General features: G+C 47.6%; 2 protein-coding genes across 2 annotated transcripts in view; one reads left to right on the top strand and one right to left on the bottom strand.

Annotated features, from left to right (window-relative positions):
- The window catches only part of HAP1 (huntingtin associated protein 1), a 36,928-nt gene that overhangs the window by 11,279 nt on the left and 3,348 nt on the right, over nucleotides 1-22,301 (top strand). The window lies entirely within an intron of this gene.
- Nucleotides 9,033-15,104, bottom strand: GAST (gastrin). Its single transcript, XM_082371438.1, has 2 exons — nucleotides 9,371-15,104; nucleotides 9,033-9,228 (listed from the first exon to the last, which is right to left on the bottom strand). Exons 1-2 carry the CDS (start codon nucleotides 9,579-9,581, stop codon nucleotides 9,125-9,127), a joined length of 315 nt encoding a protein of 104 aa, XP_082227564.1. The 5' UTR covers nucleotides 9,582-15,104; the 3' UTR covers nucleotides 9,033-9,124.

The following is a 22,301-nucleotide window of genomic DNA, read 5'->3' as shown; positions in this document are numbered from 1 at the left end:
TCAGAGCGGTTTAGTCACCTTCTAATTCTTGGTGTTTCCAGAGCATTGATGATAAAGATTTCAATCATGAAAAAAAAAACAAACAACCCAAGTAGTTTATTTAGAAGATGATCCCAGGAAGCACTCTTGGTGGGGGAGTGGGGAATTGAGAACAGAAGGAAGCTAACGAAAGGGAGTTTTAGGCAACAGAGGCTCAGTCCTACTGGGGAACCCTGGGAGGGAGTGTAGCCCGTTGCAACTCAAAGTGTGGTCTGTGGACCAGCATCATTAACATCTCCTGGGAGTTTATCAGAAATGCAGAATCTCAGTTTCCACCCAACACCTATATTGTCGGAATCTGCATGTTGACAAGGTCCCCAGGACCTTGACCTTCAGTGCATATTGAAGTCGGAGATGCACCGATCTAGAACCCATTTCAGTTACCCCATCCAAGGGGCGAGGAAGCTGGGGCAGGCATCCTCCAAGTTTCGTTTGTCATTGGCTGAGGTCTGCTCCTGGGGGTATTAACTCACTGGTGCTCTGGCCTCTCCACACATACGCTGGGGAATAGCCCCCTGGCAGAGACTAACTGTGCTTGTCACGGACCATGGTCAGCGTGTGCTAGAATGGTGAGTGCCGAGGATGTGGGCAGGTCACTGACAGTCTGCTACAGTTCACCCTTTGTGCCACTCAGATGTACTCAAGCCCCATGTGGAGTTCACTCTGGCCTGGCATTGCTTCTTTAAGATGGTGGCTGGTCACAGTATCTTAGAAAGAAGAATTACACCTGGAGGATGAATGGTATAAGCTGTGGTCCTCAGCTGCAATTGGTCCTGAATCCCTAGATGATATTTCTCATCTCCTTCCTCTACCACCCATCCTATATTCCCCTCTTCCTTGGTCAGCACTTCAGCTGGTCCAGGTTGCTTTCCTGGTGAAGTAACCTAGATCTTCATTCCTGAGAGGTCTGAACACTTGGTCAGCGGCCCTGGTCAGGCTATTGTTACTGCAACTGCCTGTTTATGGTTATCGCCAGGCAGGAAGTCCCAAGACGCACCTCAGTGAATCCCCCTGAGTTCCAGACCCCGAATACTCCTTCCTGCCCCCATTATGAGGCAGTGATCCTAGCCCCTCATGTTAATCAGAATCAGTAACCCCTGCTAATAATTGACCTTTCTTTGCCTGATGGTCTAATGACATGAACCCAAAATGGCCAGGCAGCCCCTATAACTTTATTTTTTTCTTTTTCTTTCTTTTTTTGCTTTTTTTGTTTTTGGCCGCACCATGTGGCTTGCAAGATCTTAGTTCCCTGACTAGGGATCGAAACTGGGCCCCCTGTAGTGGAAGCGCAGGGTCCTAACCACTGGACCACCAGGGAATTTGCAAGCCCCTATAACTTTAGATTTAGGAGAATCTTTACTGTTTTCCCTGGTGGAAGCATCTTTCCCCAGGAACCAGGATTTCTAGTCCAGGAGTGTCTAGAGTCGTGGGGACAGGAAGTACAAATTTCTGAGGTGGGCCACTGGCAGTGATGGTCATAGGGACCACTTCCACTCTCCCCCTAGGTTCCCGGACCCGCGTGTTCTGGCTGTCAGGGACAAAGCACTGTTTGAGAACCTCTGGCTCAAAGTATATCCTGCACCCCACCCTCCAAGGTGCATCCCCAAGTTAGTACCTTAGCTGCGCCTTTAATTCCAACATTCTTTTAGGCCTGCAGTCTCTGGGTCACATGGTGTCTGGTAGGACAAGTGGATCCCATGGTCATGTGCTCATTGCTGCACCTCCTTCACTATAAAGCAGGTCCCTTGTCTGAGGTCATGTTTTTTTATTTTCTAATATTTTTTTAACTTTACATCTTTATTGGAGTATAATTGCTTTACAATGTTGTGTTAGTTTCTGCTGTATAACAATGAATCAGCTATGTGTATACATATATCCCCATATCCCCTCCATCTTGCATCTCCCTCCCACCCTCCCTATCCCACCCCTCCGGGTGGACGCAAAGCACCAAAGCACCGAGCTGATCTCCCTGTGCTATGCAGCTGCTTCCCACTAGCTATTTTACATTTGGTAGTGTATATATGTCAGTGCTACTCTCTCACTTCATCCCAGCTTCCCCTTCCCCCTCCCCGTGTCCTCAAGTCCATTCTCTGTGTCTGCGTCTTTATTCTTGTCCTGCCCCTAGGTTCATCAGAACCATTTTTTTTTTTTTTTTTTAGATTCCATGTATATGTGTTAGCATACGGTATTTGTCTTTCTCTTTCTGACTTACTTCATTCTGTATGACAGACTCTAGGTCCATCCACCTCACTACAAATAACTCAGTTTCATTTCTTTTTATGGCTGAGTAATATTCCATTGTATATATGTGCCACATCTTCTTTATCCATTCATCTGTCGATAGACACTTAGGTTGCTTCCATGACCTGGCTATTGTAATTAGAGCTGCAATGAACATTGTGGTACATGTCTCTTTTTGAGTTATGGTTTTCTCAGCATATATGCCCAGTAGTGGGATTGCTGGGTCATATGGTAGTTCTATTTTTAGTTTTTTAAGGACCCTCCATACTGTTCTCCATAGTGGCTGTATCAATCTACATTCCCACCAACAGTGCAAGAGGGTTCCCTCTTCTCCACACCCTCTCCAGCATTTCTTGTTTGTAGATTTTTGGATGATGGCCATTCTGACCCGTGTGAGGTGATATGAGGTCATGTTTTACGGGATCCTGTGATGGCATGTCACACACTGTGCGTCCTTAGATGCTCCGTGGTCCTGGAGCGCTGGGGGAGGCACTGCGGGCAGAAGGGAAAGCCTACCTTCAGAACGTGAACCACTCTCCGCCAGGATGGTTCAGTGCCCCTTCTAGGGTGGAGGGTGTCTGATGGAATCAATTTACCAAGTGGCTTGTTGGTCCCCTAAGGGCATGGTCCCATAGCCAGGGCTCAGAAACGGCCTCTGCTGCTCACAAGTCAGATGTGCAGCAGAGGTAGCAGCTGGATTGACTCGGTTCCATGCCTGACCTCTGTCTCTGGCACCATGGTCACTTTATTCATGGGCCCATAGTGCAAGTAGGGAGTGGCCAAAGACTGCATCTAGCTGACCTCCACTGGGTGAGACATCCTGACCACCTGGTCATTTCAGTGGATGCTCTCGGGCGGGCACTGATGTGAGACACGAAGGTCCACAGGCCCTGTGCCGCCCTCCATAGATCTATCTGCCTGCCTCTTTCCCAGATATCTTCGCCTCGGAGTTTCTAGTCTTTCTCTTGCGTGTCCCCTGACTGATCCGCTGCTGCCCAGAGGTCTGTGTGTGTTCTTCCCCCAAACCGCTTCTCCCTCCATGCCAAGTGGATGCCCACGTCCAGAACGTGAAGCTCTACCCACCTGAAAGACAGCCCTTCACCACCGTCTTCCAGGGCCGCCCAGAGTGAGCCGTAGTTCAGCAGCAGTTCATTTTCAGTTTTTACCAGCTTATCAAGTCTACCCCCTCGTGAACCAGGCCTGAATTCTTCCTCCTGTATGAGCTGGCCATAGGGAACCTCCAGTGAGGCTATAGGGGTAAGCCGAGGAAGAGGCACTGGTGCAGTAGACGTAGGTGGCCTGGGGGTGTGGGTGACTGACTAACATTTTTGTGCCCTCTGGCCTTCCTCAGGCCCAATCTCAAGTGTACTATTTCATCCTAAACTGAATCACTGCTTGGCCCATCCAACCTTATGACGGGGTGGGTCTGAAAACACCCAGCTCATGATGGGCGACTCTGATTGCATAGTAACTTAACGTCCAGTGGTCAAGTGCTCATTCCCTACTAAGGCCCAGTAGCATGCTGGGAGTGGCTTTTTTAACAGTAAATAATTATCTTCTGTAGATAGCATGCCCTTGACTCTAGAACAGGGGTCAGCAAACTATGACCCATGGGCCAAATCTGGCCTGTCACATGTTTTTGTTTGGCCTGCAAGCTAAGAATGTTTTGTGTTTGTTTTTTTAAAAAATAAATTTATTTATTTATTTTTTGGCTGTGTTGGGTCTTCGTTGCTGTGCGCGGGCTTTCTCTAGTTGCGGTGAGCAGGGGCTACTCTTCATTGGGGTGTGCGAGCTTCTCATTGTCGTGGCTCCTCTTGTTGTGGAGCATGGGCTCTAGCCGCGTGGGCTTCAGTAGTTGTGGCACGTGGGCTCAGTAGTTGTGGCTTGCAGGCTCAGTAGTTGTGGCTTGCGGGCTCTAGAGCGCAGGCTCAGTAGTTGTGGCATATGGACTTAGTTGCTCCGCAGCATGTGGGAACTTCCCGGACCAGGGATCGAACCCGTGTCCCCTGTATTGGCAGGCGGATTCTTAACCACTGTGCCACCAAGGAAGCCCTAAGAATGTTTTTTATAGTTTAAATGGTTACACTTTAAATGGTTATTTGAGTACCTATGCAATGTCCTTGATTTTGCCTCTTGGCCTGCAAAGCCTAAAATATTTTCAGTCTCGCCCTTTAAAAACAAGTTTGCCAGCCCTAGGGGTCTGCACTGCAGTTCTCTTATTGGGACTTCCCAGAGACTTCACATGAAACTCTTGTCCAACACAGATATTTCTAGCACTGTGGGATCTGTAGCATCACAATTACTGAGATTCTTTTTTTAAAATTTTTATTTTATATTGGAGTATATTTGATTAACAATGTGTTAGTTTTAGGTGTACAGCAAAGTGATTCAGTTATACATGTACATGTATCTATTATTTTTCAAATTCTTTTCCCATTTATTGCAGAGTATTGAGCAGAGTTCTTTGTGCTATACAGGAGGTCCTTCACAATTACTGAGATTCTTATCAGTAGTGAATTAGGATGGGATCCAGGTGGATGAGGGTGCATTGGCTTATCAATTGCTTCAGCACTTAAGAGATAAGAGCAGTGATTATTATGACTGTGGAGTTGCTTGGCTATTGTTAATCATCAGAGAATCTCTAAAGGAGGAAAATGTTAGGCTCAGGTCAGCCAAGCATTGACTCAGGACATAGTATGAAAGTCAAATGGCCTCCATTGCAACAAAGGGAAGATTGCATTGGAAATCAGGACCAAGACCTGATGGTACGAGTGCAGAGTAACAAAGGAGGCTGAAAGCAGAACTCCAAAGGTCTCCTCTGCTGAAGTCCTAGAATGAAAGGAATGGGACCATGACACCCATGGGTGGAACATTTGAGGAGATGCCCTTAAGAATCTTGAACTCCCAACCCTCCTACACTGTTGGTGGGAATGTAAATTGGTGCAGCCACTATGGAAAGCAGTATGGAGGGTCCTTAAAAAGCTAAAAATAGAGTTGCTGTATGACCCAGCAATCCCACTCCTGGGCATATATCTGGGCAAAACTCTAATTTGAAAAGATACATGCACCCTTATGTTCATAGCAGCACTATTTACAATAGCCAAGACATGGAAGCAACCTAAATGTCCATTGACAGATGAATGGATAAAGAAGATGTGGTACATATATACAGTGGAATATTACTCAGCCATAAAAAGAATGAAATAATGTCATTTGTAGCAACATGGATGGACCTAGAGATTATCATACTAAGTGAAGGAAGTCAGACAGAGAAAGACAAGTACCAAAAGATATCACTTACATGTGGAATCTAAAATATGACACAGGGACTTCCCTGGTGGCGCAGTGGTTAAGAATCTGCCTGCCAATGTAGGGGACACGGGTTCGAGCCCTGGTCCGGGAAGATCCCACATGCCGCGGAGCAACTAATCCCGTGTGCCACAACTACTGATCCTGTGCTCTAGAGCCCGCAAGCCACAACTTCTGAAACCTGTGCACCTAGAGCCCATGCTCTGCAACAAGAGAAGCCACCGCAATGAGAAGCCCGCGCACCGCAAGGAAGAGTAGCCCCTGCTCGCTGCAACTAGAGAAAGCCCACGCGCAGCAATGAAGACCCAACTCAGCCAAAAATAAATAAATTAATTAAGAAAAAAATGACACAAATCTGTCTACAAAACAGAAACAGACTCACAGACATAGAAAACAAATTTATGGGGAATTCCCAGTGGTTAGGACTCAGCGCTTTCACTGCCGTGACCCGGGTTTGATCCCTGGCCGGGGAATTAGGATCCTGCAAGCCTCGCGTCCCAAGGCCAAAACAAACAAACAAACAAATAAATAAATAAATCCCCTACCCCATTTAAAAAAGAAAAGAAAAGAAAAACTTATGGTTATCAAAGGGGAAAGGGGATGGGATAAATTAGGAGTTTGGGATTAGCAGATACACACTATTACATATAAAATATATAAACAACAAGGGCCTACTGTAAAGCACAGGGAACTATATTCAGTATCCTGTAATAAACCATAATGGAAAAGAATATGAAAAAGAATATGTATACATATGTATAACTGAATCACTTTGCTGTATACCAGAAGCTAACACAACGTTGTCAATCAACTATACTTCAATTAAAAAAAAAAAAGTGAAAGAATCTTGAACTCACGGTTTCCGGGAATCCTCTGGGCTGGAAGAAGGACCTCTACCCTGCCAGAGGGGAGCAGCTTCCCTTTACCTGGAGGCTGCAAAGACCTCCTTGAGGCAGATGCCTCCTGAAATGATGCTTCTCAAGATTTGCCCCTGCCACCCTTAGGCGTTTCTAAACCACAAGCTAACGTCAGGTCTTAGCATGTGGAGAAGTACTGCTCCAGATAAGAGAAGAGAGGAATTATTCACCGCCAAATGCTGCAGGAGCTGAATGACCTGGATAATATGTACCAGCAGGGACCAGGACAACAAATATAGGAGTGGATTTTTGAGGCTGGTAGACCCAGGAGGGTGAGCTGGAGAATGGTAGAATAACTGGCTAGGTGAGAGTTTATTTTATTTTATTTTGACCACGCCGCCCGGCTTGCGGGATCTTAGCTCCCCGACCAGGGATTGAACCCGGGCTCTCGGCAGTGAAAATGTGGAGTCCTAACCACTGGACAGCCAGGGAATTCCCAGGGGAGAGTTTATTGATATGGGAGACAAGGTTGCTTACTCTCCTATGACTCAGGATTTAATTTCCTGGCAAAGACACCTGAAGCCAAATGCCTCGCTGGCAATGACTCCTTGAAGCTCAGACAAAACAACAGTATACAGCAATTGACTCGAAGATGTCTGAATTGCCTCAGCAGAGTATTGAGGAAGGAGACAAAAGGCTCAGAGAGGCAGGCTTGCTAGAATGGAATTGTGATGTAAGATGAGAGAATCCACAGGTGACAGTGATGCTTTGGGTGTTATCAGCACCCCTCTTAGCTCAGCAATGGGGTCTGGCTGGTGCAGGGTAAAATCTCAGAATCCCATCATGGGGGTCTTACTTCCTATAACCCCTTCTAGTACCCACTGTCTTAGGATGGGTTCCCCCAGATGCAGACTTGGAGATAGAGATTTGAATGCAAGTAGTTTATGTGGGTGGAGATCACAAGAAACATCCGTGGCAGCCTAAGGATGTGAGACAGGGAAGGGAAGGGAGCCAATAAAGGATATCGTTGAGCAGGTCACTGCTGTGGGCAACTAGGGCTCAGTGCTACTGGGGACCTCTGAGAGACAGAGCAGCATACACCTCAGAGTTACCCCGCCCCAGGGGTGAGGGAGCTGGGGTGTTTATTCTCCAACTCTAATCTGTCATTGACTGACAGATGCTTCTGGAGGTACTAACTCCCCAGAATTTCCAGCCTGCCTTGCATTCTGAAAGCCCTCAGGTGGAGAGAAGCAGGTGCCTGTGGTAGGATGCTGTGACAGGCACAGGAACAGTAAAGGAATATGAGTGAAACGCCAAGTGTGTGTGCCGGCCACGCGCCTATCCATTTGATAAATATTTTTAAAATTATTTATTTATTTAATTCATTTTTGGCTGCGTTGGGTCTTTGCTGCAGCACGTGGGACCCCTCGCTGCGGCGCTCGGGCCTCTCTCTAGTTGTGGCGTGTGGATTTTCTCTTCCCTAGTTGTGGTGCGCGGATTTTTCTCTTCTCTAGTTGTGGCGCGGGTTCCAGAGCGTGTGGGCTCTGTAGTTTGTGACACGCAGGGCTCTCTCGTTGAGGCACACGAGCTCAGTAGCACGTGGGCTTAGTTGCCCCACGGCATGTGGGATCCTAGTTTCCTGACCAGGGATCACACCTGCATCCCCCGCATTATAAGGCTGATTCTTTACCACTGGACCACCAGGGAGCTCCCCTATTTGATAAATATTTATGGGGTATCTCCTGTTCTTGGCACTAGGGATACAGCAGGGAAGAAGGACACGTGGTCCCCACCCATACAGAATTTCCCTTCTAACTGGGGAGGCAGACAATAAACTGGCAAACAAAACAACTACAGACTGTGAAATGCGCTCTGCAGACAGTACTATGCTGTGTGATTAAAGACTACTGGGGGCTGCGTGTGCGGAGCAGAAAAGGCAGGTCTCTCAGGAAGAGGCCTTTCAACCAAGACCCCAGAGAAAAAGAGGAGCTGGCCAGGAAATGCAGTCCACGCACAGGGAACAGCAAGGACAAAGGTTCAGAGCAGGAAAGAGCATGGTGCGCTTGAGTGGCAGGAAGGAAGAGGAAGGAGAAAGGAATCTGGCACCCATGAGGGAGAAGAGGACAGCAGGGCTAGGTCTTAGGGCTATGGCAAGGAGCCCACGTTGGCTTTTTTGTTTGTTTGTTTGTTTTGTTTTTTTGGCCGGGCCACGTGGCATGCGGGGATCTTAGTTCCCCAATCAGTGATCCAACCCGTGCTCCCTGCAGGGGAAGCGTGGAGTCTTAACCACTGGACCACCAGGGAAGTCCCCAGGAGCTTAGGTTTTATTCTAAGTGCAACGGAAAGCACTGGGGGGTTGACTCTGGAGTGGCATGATTGATTTCTCTTTTAGAAGGCTCACTCTGGTTGCGATAACACCATCTATTCTCCCATCCACACTGTAGAGTCTTGTTCAACGTTAAGCTCTGGGGACACCCAGGAGACTTAGCCAGTATCCCTGCCCCTAGGGGAGTGCTCAACCCTCCTCCCTGTCTCAACTCTGCTGCAACCCCCATTCCCTGCCCCATGACACTTGACACAATGTGATTCATTGGAAACTAGTTTATTTTGATATGTGTTTCATGGGGCTGGGCTGGGCAGGGCTGGGCTGGGAGGTGGCTGGGCTCTCAAGCTTGGTTCTAGGGACGTAGGTCCCCTTCCTCGGCACTGCGGCGACCGAAGTCCATCCATCCATATGCTTCTTCTTCTTCTTCCATCCATGGTCCCTGCTTCTTAGACAGGTCTGAGGGTCAGAGGTGGGAGAGGAGGTGAGGATGCGGGAAGGACGCCTAGCCTCTGGAGACTGAGGCCAGGGCCAGCCTGGGGGGACCTTGGCTAAACCAGGCTGGGCGAGGCAAGTAGGGACTGTTGTCACCAGCTCCTACCTGCTACCAAGTGTGAGGGATCCTGGAGCCCCAGCTGCCTTCGGTGGTGAGAGGCTGGGCCCAGCCGGTCCAGCCCACGTGGCTCCTGGCCCCTATTGGCCCCTGGATCCAAGGGTGCATCTTGCAGGTGGGAGTGGGGCTTCCAAGAAGCTTCAGAGAAGGCGGCCAGAGCCAGCACCACGATCAGCACATACACACACAGTCGCTGCATCTTGTCTGCAAAGGAGAGAGGGGTTGAGCTTAAAGGTGGGGCTGTCCAGGCACCCAGAGGCAGGGCCAGGACCCTCCCTGCTGACGGGTCTGCAATTCTGCGTGGGGTTGTGGTCTGTTCCTCCAGGTCCTGCCAGCTCTTCCCCTAACTCCCAACCTCAAGCCTTGCCCCTTTGCTCCTTACCTACCCTAGTTACAGTGACTGCTTCTCTCGGAGGAATTTAAAACCCAGAACAATGGTTTCCAAACTGTTCTGAAGAATTTGAGGCCACGTGAGCGGTTCTGTAATGCTTAAGTCTTGCAACTGAAAGTGAACTTTTAAATAGTAATAGGAACGGGATGTACACAGCTGCTTACGTCTCTCTTTGCAGCCAACCAGCACATTCACTGTGTAGTGGGGTCACCCTGTTTTTGTGCAGCCTTCGGAGGGAAGGTTCTCCTGCCGTTTTCACTTAACTGAGGACTATCCTCTGATTATAATCTAGCACTTAAAAAAACAAACAAAGTGAAACTGTCACCATTTGCAGCTATGTGTCAAGGTGAACCAAGTTTGGGGAAACCAGAATACAGAAATAAAACGGACACTCAAACAAATCTAAAATTTTTCAGAAGTAAATAATAAAAATGTTGCCTTCGGAGAACACATTTGTATTAATAAAACACTGGTTTCATCTGTTTTCTCTGTTAGATTTCTTTTGGAAGAGAAAGGGTTCTGCTGCTAAAGAAACAAACCTGAAAAATCAGTGATCTAGAGCGACGCTGTCCAATATGGTAGCCACCAGCCACATGTGGCTCTTTACATTTAAATTAATAAAAATTAAAAATTCCTGGGACTTCCCTGGCGGTCCAGTGGTTAAGACTCCGTGCTTCCTCTGCAGGGGGCACGGGTTCAATCCCTGGTCCGGGAGCTAAGATCCCACATGCTGGGTGGCCACACACACACACAAAAATTCCTCTCCTGCACAAGCCACGTTTTTAGTGCGCATGTGGCTGGCGGATACCGTATTGGACAGTGAGGCTGTGGAATGTTACCACCAACATGGAAAGTTCCATGAGACAGTGCTGGTCTAGGAAAGAGCTTGAGATGGGTCTAGGAGCTGTGGGTTCCAGTTCCAACCCTGCCCAATTTGTGTGACTTTGGGCAAGTCACATCTCTCTCTGGGCCTCAGTTTTCTCCCCCGAGAGATGGGAGAATAGCCTTCGTCCTCACCCCGCAGGGCTGGGGTGAGCATGGAGTCAGAGGGTCAGGGAAGGGCTCTGGTTGAGGCAGCAGGGCAGCTCGAAGGCAAAGGTTGGGATGCCAGGGTGGGTCCTAGAGCTGAGACCTAAGCCAGCTAAGGGCTAAGGGAAGGCTCCCAGCCCTGGAGACACTGAGGTGTGAGCCTGCTAGCTGGATGAGGGCAGGGGTCCCATTAACCCTCCTCCCAGCTTCTCCCCTCCCTTCCTGGGTGCTCTCACCTGCAGAGTTGGGAGATGCGTGACGCTGCTGTTGGCCTGGCTCCTCAGTTCTCTGCTCTGCTGGGCGCTCCAGCCTGACTTATAAACCCTCAAGGGCCCTCCCAAGGCCTCCTCCCCCAGGAGGCCAGGCTCCCCACTGCAGAGGAAGAAGGATGGGCCCAGGTACCTCAGCCCCACCCCACCCGGTCATTTAGTCAGCCGTCCAGATGTGGGGGAAGGGAAGACGAGTTGAACTTCACAGCGAGGGGCAGGAGCAGAGTGGGGGCAGTTCTTCAGCTGGGCATATCAGGTGGGAGATGGGCTCCCTGGGCTCAGGACAGAGCCCCCTGCCATGTCCTTGGGGTCAGCAGCCTGGTGATCATCCCTTGGACCACATCCCAGTTGGATGGACCGAGTGACCTTAGATTCAGAGGAAGCATGTTTCCCGACGTGTTCGTGTTTGAAGAGCAGGGAGTGTGTGAACGTGGAGTGATGTATTGATCCCCTGTCCCCTCTGTTGGGCTCTGCAAACAGGACGTGTCATAGTTATCAGGAGCAATGGGCCGTGGGCTAATGGCCCCGCTCTCTCTACCTGGTGGCTGTGTCCCGGTGGCCTCTGAAGCCCCTTCACCTCCCTTACCTGGACCTGAGCGTCCCCCTTTGGATGCCTTTGATGCCCTCTGCGCTGGGCTGGGTTTAGCTTGGGGTTCCCCATCATCTCTCGGGTCTGTCCCTCCTCCCCCACCCCTTGCATCCCCCATCAAAGCCAGTTCCTTGAGGTTCCTGCACTTCCAGGCTCCCTCATTTTGTTTTCAAAGCAAGACAGTAATCTGCACTTTTCAATATCGAAATACATCTTTAAATGGTTAGCAAAGAGACTAAAGCGTTTGCCCGAATGTACCAGAAAACCAAAGGGTGCGTTCGGTCAACTTATTTGATAAACTGCTGCATCGACCTGGTTTGGGTGGATATAACTAGCTCTAGGCTGTGCTTGATTTTTCCACGGTTGGGGCTAGAGATTTAGCTCTTGTTCATGCGTCATCAGGGCCCCTCCTTGTCTGGGGGAGTTTTGATGCCCCTGGGTATCATAAGGGGCCGTGGTACCCACGCTCGCAGCCAGACTTGCTGAAAATGAACAGGTGATGAAAGAAGCAGGCTGTGAAGTGTCCATGGCAACCAGTGGCCAAACGTTCTGATAAATAACCACTCACATCCGGAGCAGGACTCAGTGACTCAGGAGACGAAATAAATGAAAATGACAAAAACGGGGCAGGCATTGTTGATAATTAATTGAATCACAGAATCTCAGAGACGGAAGGAACTTTGAGGGGGCTTGGGAGAAAAGGTGGGGTGGGGGAGCAGCTCTACTCACACGTTAGGGGAATAGAGGCGTTTGCGTTGCTGTGGTAACAGGAAATTATAAGCTTACAGCAGAGCCCTGGCTGTATAGGGCCCAAGACGTGATTTCTGCTGAGGAGGGGGTTATGCTCCTTTGGCTGTTCTTCTGCAGGCTGGTTGCTGGAGGGGTGGCCACTGCACAAAATAGAAGCAGGTACTCCCATGCAATAGGTGATGGTGGAAGGCGGCTGCTGCTGGTGGGTGTTGGTGGGCCTGCGGGGGGGGCTCGCAGTCACAGAAACTGCATGTTCTCCTCACAAGGGGAGCTTGTCCGATGGCAAAGGGAAGGGTTTCCTGGCTCTGTCCTTTTCCAGTTTTGGGCAGATGGCTGTTTTATCCCCCCAGGAAATGAAGGAAGTAACTTGGAGAGGAGTCTTGAAGATGATGTACATAAAGTACAGTTGCCCAGAATATCGTGGGCATCTAATTTGTTTGCATCTTCTCCCCTTAGCCTCTCTGGGTCTCAGTTAACCTCATCTGTGAAATGGGAATCACTCATTCCTACCTCACAGGGCTGTGGTGAAGGGGGAATGTGACAAGATCTATGCACATGTTTTGCATACACGGTGGAGCTTCTCCCACCCCCACCACCCCCACCACCCCAACCAAGGATTAAGGAACGCAGTTCCCTAAAAAGCATTGTCTGTGAATCCAAGGTTTTCCCTCCTGCTGGCCTGACACCTGCCCTGAGTTGCTATTGAAAGGGGTGGCAGGGATGGAGGCTGTGGAGGCTGGGCTTCTCAGAGGCCGGCACCTACTGGTGTGCAGAGGGTTTTGGAATTGATGAGGCCAAGGTGGAATCCTGGTTCCAATGCTTTGACTAGCTGAGTTACCAGAAAATCCAGTTTCTGGGTGTACCAAGTTGAAGAGCAGATCCCTGGGGCCCAGCCCCCTCCTGCTGCCTGTGGACCCTGCCCCTGTCTTCACGGTAATGACCATGCCGAGTGCCAGGCACAGATAAGCCCTTCGGGGGAATGAATGCAGTTGCTCTTCACCATGATCCTCAGACACAAGTGCTAGCATGTCCCCATTTTACAGATGAAGAAACTGAGGCTCAGACAGGTCTAACAATCCCTGTCCTGTGTTTACATGACTGACCAAGGAGAGCTGGGCCGGAAACTCAGGTCTCTATCCTTCTAGTTCTGGGATCTTTCTCCTCCCAGTGGGGGTGTGGTGGGCAGAATAATGGTCCCCCAAAGAGGTCCACACCTCAATCCCTGGGACCTGTGAAGATGTGACAGTGCATGGCAAAAGAGATGTTGCACATGCGATTAAGGTTACAAACTTTAAAATAGGAAGTTTACCCTGGATGATCTGAGTGAGCCCAGTTTAATCAGATGAGTCCTTAAAAACAGAGAGCGCTCCTCGGCCAGAGGCAGAAGTGATGTGGCTGAAGGATGAAACAGAGATTTGAAGAATGAGAAGGACCAGCCCTTGCTGGTTTGAAGACAGGTGGGGGGCAACGAGATGAGGGATGCAGGTGATCTTAAGGAGCAAAGTGGTCCCCCCATGACCACCAGCAAGGAACAGGGATTTCAGCCCCACGACCAAAAAGAACTGAATTCAGCCAACCACCTGGATGAACTTGAACTTGGATTTGTCCCTGGCACCTCCAGAAAGGAATGCAGCCCTGGCAGCACCTTGATTTCAGCCCAGTGGGCCATGCTACACCTGGACCCCTGACCTACAGAACTGTGAGGGAATGAATTTGCGTTGTTTTAAGCTTCTAAGTTTGTGGTAATTTATTATGGCAACACTAGAAAATGAATCCAAGGAGTTCCAGCCTTTTGAAGGCTTCTGTCAGTGAGAACGGACCCTGAGTGAGTTCGTGGGAGATTTTTCCAGTGCAGTTAAGGGAGATGTTCGTCAGGGCATCTGACTCCCCATCTAGTCCATTTTTGTTCCAGTTATCAGCATGTGCTGTAAACCACGGTCTAGATGAGGCCCTGGGGGTAAGAGGTGACTGTGACGGGCCCTCTTGTGGCTTTGGTGGAGTTTAGATTCTTGAGGAGGGGGGACACATAAAATAGACAAAAGCGATGGTTCCCTGTCAAGGGGAAAACTTCCCTGGACTCCGCTGCCACCACGTCCCCCACCCCTCGCCCCAGCTACACTCCCTGCTGCCAGGACTGGCCTTGGGAAACCTCTGAAGAGCAGCTGTCAGGAAGGCAGTGCCTGGGCTTCCTAATCAGTTATTGATATGGAAAAAGGGAGAGGTTGACGGTGACTCAGTCACCCCGCCCCAGGCGATGGGGCCTTGGAGGGTGTGAAGGTGCTGGGACAAGGACCTGGGTGCCGTTCGTATCCACATGGGCATCCACGGTTCCTCCCAGGGCTGGGGCTGGGGCTGGGGAGAGGGAGGTGGGTTCACGACTTCTGGCTTCACCTGCTGTCCGAAGGTCATAAGGTAGCAGGACCAAGAGGACAGCCCATATGATGCCCTCAGGCCTAACTGGAGAGGCCACCGGCCAACCTCAGGGGCAGGTGACAGGCCCGGCAGAGAGGAGAGAGAGCAGAGATGCTCCCATCCCAGCTTTCTCTCCCTAGCCCTGCCTCTCACCTTCTCTCTCTCTCTTTTTTTTTGGCCGTGCTGCACGGCTTGCGGGATCTTAGTTCCCCAACCAGGGATCAAACCTGCGCCCCCTGCAGTGGGAGCGCGGAGTCTTAAACACTGGACTGCCAGGGAAGTTCCCCCCCACTTCCTCGACGGTGTTTTTATTTTAAAAATATTTATTCATTTATTTATTTATTTGGCTGAGCCAGGTCTCAGTTGCGGCCCACGGGATCTGTTCTCCAACCAGGGATTGAACCCGGACCCCCTGCATCAGGAGTGTGGAGTCTTAACCACTGGACCACCAGGGAAGTCCCACCGATAGTGTTTTTAAATGGGAAAATAATTCTAAAATAATTCTCACTAATGTGAGAGGACTCTTTACTCAGGTGCATTTTAGGGATGGTTGGCCAGGTTGAGTCGCTTACCCCAGACCCCACGGGTAGGAGGTGAGGAGGCTGAGCTGTGAACCTGGTCCGTCTTCTTGGTCTCCGCGTCCTGCAGCCTCTCCTCGCCCACAGCCTCCTGTTCTACGCTTTCCCCTGAAGCCCAGCTCCTGCTGAATCTACCTTTGCTGGGACCTCCAGTTCCCCAACCCCGTCTGGGTCCTCACGACCCACCCACCCTTCCCAGTCTCACTTTCCTCCCCAGCCTGGGCCACAGGGTTTGTCATTTCAGTTGTGTGTGGTGCATCTGAATTGCTGCCCTTGTCCTGCTTCAGAACCTGCCAGGCTGGTCCCCAGTTCCAGGCAGAGGATGCCACTAACCCTTAGTTTCTGTCTCCCTCTCCCTGCAAACAGGAAAGTTCCTGAAAGTGGACGGTTGATTCGATTACAGATTAATATTCTGCAGCTGGGCTGTTGCCTGGCAACCTTGTGAATCATCTCTCCCTTCACTCTCAAAGTCACCTGACATCAGCCCCCATCTCTCCACCATGACCAAGGTTGTCCAAGTCTGCCTTCCATCCTTTGTTTTTATTTTCTATTTTTTTTAGGCCCCTTGGGATCTTAGTTCCCCAACCAGGGATCGAACCTGTGCCCCTGCAGTGGAAGTGTGGAGTCTTAACCACTGGACCACCAGGGAAATCCCTGCCTTCCATCCTTTTCTCCTTTCTGCCGTTACTAGAGGGGGCATAGCCCTGTTCAAGATCAACCCCCCCTACCAGGATCCTTCATCCCAGACCCTCCTGCCTGCTTAGAGACCTTGTGCCTTCACTTTTTCATTCATTCATTCATTCATGCATTCATCTGTTTCTTCAACAAAAATTCTCTAAGTTCTCACCTAGTGCCAGACACTGTGCTGACCCTGGGGACACAGTGTTGATCGAGAGGGTCTTCATGCCTTTTCTCTTGAAGGGGAGACAGTATGATGTGAGCTTAAGGTACCATAGGTGGTTGGGGATGATGTAAGCGGGGGAACCTTGTCTATTTCCCTGGACCTTGAAGCTCTCCTCCATGAAAGCCTCCTCACATCTATAACACGTTTCCCCCTCCCTCTTCCCAGATTGATGGTGATTAAAATTTAGGGAGCACTTCTATGGCCAGACCTCCATGGTAAGCACTTTACATGCCTTATGTCTTCTAATCCCTACCACAACCCCACAAGGAAGGTAACACTCTTATCCTTAGTTTATAGCTGAAGAAACGAAGGCACAGAAAGAGTTGGTGATTGTTGGGAGAAGCAATGAGGCAATCCACTATGGACCTTGAGCATCCCTGAATGTTCTTGCTGAGGAGGCCAAGAATGCAAGGTTATGACCACTCTTCACCTGGGCCATGTCTCGGGGATGTCTTTGGAGTGAGTAACCTTGACGAATGAGGTTCTTGATCTCCTGATGGGAGTAGGGAGACTCCCCAAGCTCAGTGTTCCTCAGCTGCAACTACTGCCCACAAAGCATCCATCTGGGTCCATATTGTGTCACCAACTGTGGAGCTTGAGGGGCGAGGGGAATTGATGCAAATCATGCTGTTAGCTGGGTTGTAAGTAAAAAGGTTATTTGTCTCTGACCCAGGAGTCTTGTGTCTTCTGCCGGCATTGATCAAAGAATAACTTATCAGCTCGTAAATAGGATAAAATCAAATCAATCAAATCAATCCCAAAGTCAGCACAGTGATTTGCCCAGGACACAGGGCTCATCCACTGAGATTTGAACTTAGGCAGTTTGATTTCACAAGCATTAAATAAAAGTCTTTCCTTGCTGCTTTCCTGCTCCCTGTATGGCAATCTTTGAGCGGGGCTGGTTGGAGGGACAGTGGGGCTAAGGAGAAATGGGAGGAGGTTTTGATGGCTGATTTTACCTGCGACCTCACTTGGCTATTGTGAAAAGCTATTTCAGGGAACGGAGAGGGAGCAGTGTATTTCTCCAGCCTTTACTGAAGTTCTCCTGCATTTATAAACCCATCTCATTCTACAGTATCCCTGGCAGAGAGTAGAGGACATTTGTGTTCACCAGCCAAAGTGGTGCCATGTGGCAAGGGCAAAAATCCCTTCTCATAATTTGCTCACCCAGCCAGCTTTGAAAGGATGCAATTAAAAAAATACATATAACCTATTTATTGAGATATATTTCACATATCACACCATTCAGTCTTTTAAAGTATACAATCCAGGGGCTTTCAGGATATTCACAAAGTTACCCAAATATTACCATTATTTAATACCATTTTCATCACCCCAAGAGGAATCCCTGTTCCCCTTTGCTGTCCCTCCTCATTCCTCCTTTCCCCTGGCAACCACTCATCAACTTTCTGTCTCTGGACATGTCTGGACATTTCATATAAATGAAATCATACAAAACGTGGCCTTTTGTGTCTGGCTTCTTTCACTTAGCATTGTTTTCAAGATTTACTCATGTTGCAGCATGTATCAGTACTTTGTTCCTTTTTTTGCCAAATTATATCGTGTTGCATGGATATACTACATTTTATTTATTCATTCATCAATTAACATGATCAGATGGACATTTGGGTTGTTTCCACTCTTTGGCTATTATGAACAATGCTTGCTAGGAACATTTATGTACAAGGTATTATGTGAACATATGTCTTCAGTTCTCTTGGGTATATACCTAGGAGTGGAAGGGCTGGATCACAGAGTAAGTCTATGTTCAACCTTTTGAGGAACTGACAGACTGTTTTCTTCAGAGGCTGTACCATTTTACATTCCCACCAACAATGTATGAGGGTTCCCATTTCTACACATCCTCCACCAAAAATGGTTATTTTTTGTCTTTTTGACTATAGCCATCCTACTGAGTGTGAAGTGTCATCTCAGTGGGGTTTTGATTTGCGTTTCCCTGATGGCTCATGACGTTGAGCATCTTTTCATGTGCTTATTGGCCATTTGTGTATCTTGTTTGGAGGGATGTCTATTCAGATCCTCTGCCCATTTTTCAATTGGGCTATTTGTCTTTTTTTTTTTTTTTTTTTTTTTACTGCTTTGTAAGAGTTCTTATGTATTCTAAATCTGAGTCCTTTATAGGGTATATGATTTGCAAATATTTTTCCCCATTTGGTGGGTTGTCTTTTCACTTTCTTGACAGTATCCTTGGAAGCACAAAAGTTTGAAAATTTGGTGAAATCCAATTCAACTATTTTTTTTTCTCTTGTCACTTGCACTTTTGGTGTCATGTCTAAGAAAGCTTTGCCTAACTCAAGGTTGTAAAGGTCTTATATTTTCTCTTAAGAGTTCTATATTTTTAGCTCTTATATTTAGGTCTGTGATCCACTTTGAGCTTATTTTTGTATATGGTGGAAAGTAGGGGGTCCAACTTATTTCTTTTGCATGTGGAGATCCAGTGGTGCTGGCACCTTTGTTGAAAAGACTATACTCTTCCCTCTTGAATTGTCTTGGCTCCCTTGTTGAAAATATTGTGGAAAATTTGAAATGCGCTAATTCTTGACAATTTTTAATTTGGGGGTAATTTGTGTTATTTCAAATGCAGTGTATAGAGGGAGGCTTTATTAAAGTGGGTTTCCTAACAGTGTTTCTCAATTTTTAATGTGCATGAGACCCACTGGGGGTCTTTTTAGGATGTAGATTCTGATTCAGTTGGTCCCATAGGGGGCCTGAGATTCTGTGTTTCTAAAAAGCTTCCATGTTAGCATGATGCTGTTGGTCTGCAAATCACACTTGGAGTAGCAAGGTTTTATCAAATGTGATTTCAAATGTGCACTATTGAAATCCACAATAAGAAAGCCCCAGTTAAAAAAAGGTTTGTGATAACCACCCCAAAAGATGGGAGCACAGAGATCACTCTAAGAAGTGAGAACCCTTCCCTCCTCATTGATTATTTGAAATTTAAAGCTACTCTCCTGAGGGACTTCCCTGGTGGTCCAGTGGTTAAGACTCCTCGCTTCCAATGCAGGGGATGCAGGTTCCATCCCTGGTCTGGGAACTAAGATCCCACATGCTGTGCAGCATGGCCAAAAAAACCAAAAAACCAAAAAAACCCCACTCTCTTGAAGAACCTACAAAAAGGAAACGAATACCACAAGGTACTTAGAAAATTATAGCCACGAGAATTCTAAGAGATGGGGCCAAATCTGATTTAGAGCATTAAAGCATTCATCATCAAGCAAAGGAATAATACAAATGTGTGAATCTTTAAACTCAAGAAGTTAGGAAAAGAACCACAAAATCAACCAATGAATGTAAGGGGGAAAGAAAAATGATAAAAGTGGAAATGAATGAGAAAAACAGAAAAAAATGTTAGGGCTAATAAGACTAAGAATGGATTGGGGAGGCAATCAATAAAACAGAGACATCTAGCAAGTCTAATTATTCAAAAACCAGAAATCACATGTGGTTAGACATGAGGAAGAGGATGTAATTTTAAAAAATAGAGATTTTTAAAATGATAAGAAATACTGTACATACTTCTATGCTAATAAAAATGATAATCTCAATTAAGGGGACAATTTTCTGGAAAAACACACATTTCCAAAATCAAAAAGAAAACTCAAAGAGTCCAAAATTATGGAAGAAATTGAAGGAGATGTCAAAGAATTACCTCTAATAAAGATGACAGGCCAAGAGGATTTAATGATGAAATATCATTCTGCCATTAATAATGGTGTTTTTGAAAAACAGTTAAGGACACAGGGAAATTTTCACATAGTGGATTACATAGATTTCTGTTTTCTTTTTTCCTACTTTTTGCTGTTTTCCAATTTTTCAGTGAGTGCATATCGTTTTCATAGTCAAATAAAAAATAGATTTTTAAGGAAGAGTAGTGTGTATCCAATGCACCCACCTCTTCACCACCGCCCCCGCCCCCCCCACACACACTGCTCCTTGAAAAGGGGCTTCTGACCCTTCTCAAGGTCACCAACTCATTGGCCTTGGGTGTCTCCTAGTTGTCTACAATTGTTTCCTGCAGCATTTGGCATTGTAGTCCAGCCCTCTGGCCTTCTTTAAGGTCTCCTACCAGGCACCATTCAACCTCTTTACCTGCTTGAACCTTCCATTCCTTCCAAATATAGGAATTCCACAGGGATCGTCGGGACCCTTCTTCTCTTTCCCTTGCTGGTCTCACCCTGTCATGACTTCAGTGTTCATGATCTTAAAGCTCTGTTTCCAGACACACCTTCTCTTCCATGTCCAGACCCCATTGCCAACTCTTGGCTGTGTTCATTCATTCATTCGCTCATTCATTCACATTTACGTAGTACTTACTTGGTGCAGGTGCTGTACCATGCATGGGTTCAGCAACGAACAAGTCAAACCACACCTTTTTCTCATGGAGTTCCTATTCTAGTTGGGGAGTCAGATGCTAAGCCAACCACTGTACAAATAGCTAAATTATTTCCACTGTGTTTAGGCAAGGGGTCACATTCAGTGTGTGAGAGAGAGGCACTCTTTTTCTCCTCTCTTTTTCTCCATAGCACTTACCACCATCTGGACAAGGATCTAATTCATTTGTTTGATTTTGTTCGTCTTCCCCCACTGGAATGTAAACTCCACATGGGCAGGGATCTTTGTTTAGTGCTATATCCCCAGTGCCTCAAAGACTATCTGGCACATACTAGGTGCTGAATAAATGTTTATTGAATGAATGAATGGCTCATGCTACGAGAAGTTTAAAATGAGCCTGGTTAGCCTATCTGGTAGAGCAGGAGGGAAAGGATGGGTGAAATCAGTGGGTCTCAAAAGGGAGGTATGATTTTGCCCCCAGGGGCATTTGGCAATGTCTAGAGACAGTTCTGGTTGTCTGGGGAGGTGGGGTAGGGGAAGGAGTGCTATTGGCATCTAATTCATAGAGGTCAGAGATACTGCTAAACGTTCTATGATACACAGGACAGACCACCTCCTCTCCCTCCCCCCAATAACTACCTGGCCCCAAATATCAATAGTGCTGAGGCTGAGAAACCCTGGGTTACATGAGCCCACTGGGCACTGTCATAAACCTGGGAAAGCTTTTCAGAGTCACCCACACCCTGTCTTCTGTCCCGCGTCCAGCAGCAAAGCATCTGAGATCTCTTTCAGTGAGTCTCAATTTTTTTGTATCAATGATCCTTTTTACTCTCATATGAAAAATCTAGAGGGACTTTCCTGGTGGTCCGGTGGTAAAGAATCTGCCTTACAATGCAGGGTACGTGCGTTTGATCCCTGGTCAGGGAACTAAGATCCCACATGCTGCGGGGCAACTAAGCCCACGTGCCACAACTACTGAGCTCCCACGCCTCAACTAGAGAGAGAAAACCCGCAGGCCGCAACTAGAGAGAAGCCCTCACGCCACAATAAAAGATTCCACATGCCTCGACTAAGACCCAATGCAGCCAAAAATAAATAAAATAAACAAATAAATAATAAATAAATCTTAAAAAAAAAAAAAGAATCTAGAGAGGAATTCCCTGGCGGTCCAGTGGTTAGGATTCCCCACTTTCACTGCTGAGTGTGTGGGGAACTAAGATTCCATAAGCCACCACAAGCCACCACAAGAATCTAGAGAACCAGCTTGGGAATTTTAGATCATTTTCATCATCGTATGCCAGGTATACGCCAGGCATTTTAAGTAAAAGGTAATCTATTTGAGGTTGGTAATGATAGGTTCTTCTTTAAAGCTTAATTTAAAATATAATCTGTAACTCACAGACATAGAGAACAGACTTGTGGTTGCCAAGGGGGATGGGGGATGGGGGAGGGATGGAGTGGGAGTTGGGGGTTAGCAGATGCAAAGTGTTACATATAGAACAGATAAACGACAAGGTCCTACTGTATAGCACAGGGAACTATATTCAATATCCTGTGATAAACCATAATGGATAAGAATATAAAGAAGAATGTATTTATATGTGTAAAACTAAATCACTTTGCTGTACAGCAGAAATTTAC

This window comes from Balaenoptera borealis, assembly GCF_965194805.1.
Source record: "Balaenoptera borealis genome assembly, chromosome: 20".
Classification (NCBI taxonomy): domain Eukaryota; kingdom Metazoa; phylum Chordata; class Mammalia; order Artiodactyla; family Balaenopteridae; genus Balaenoptera; species Balaenoptera borealis.
This window is presented reverse-complemented; position numbering and strand designations above follow the sequence as displayed.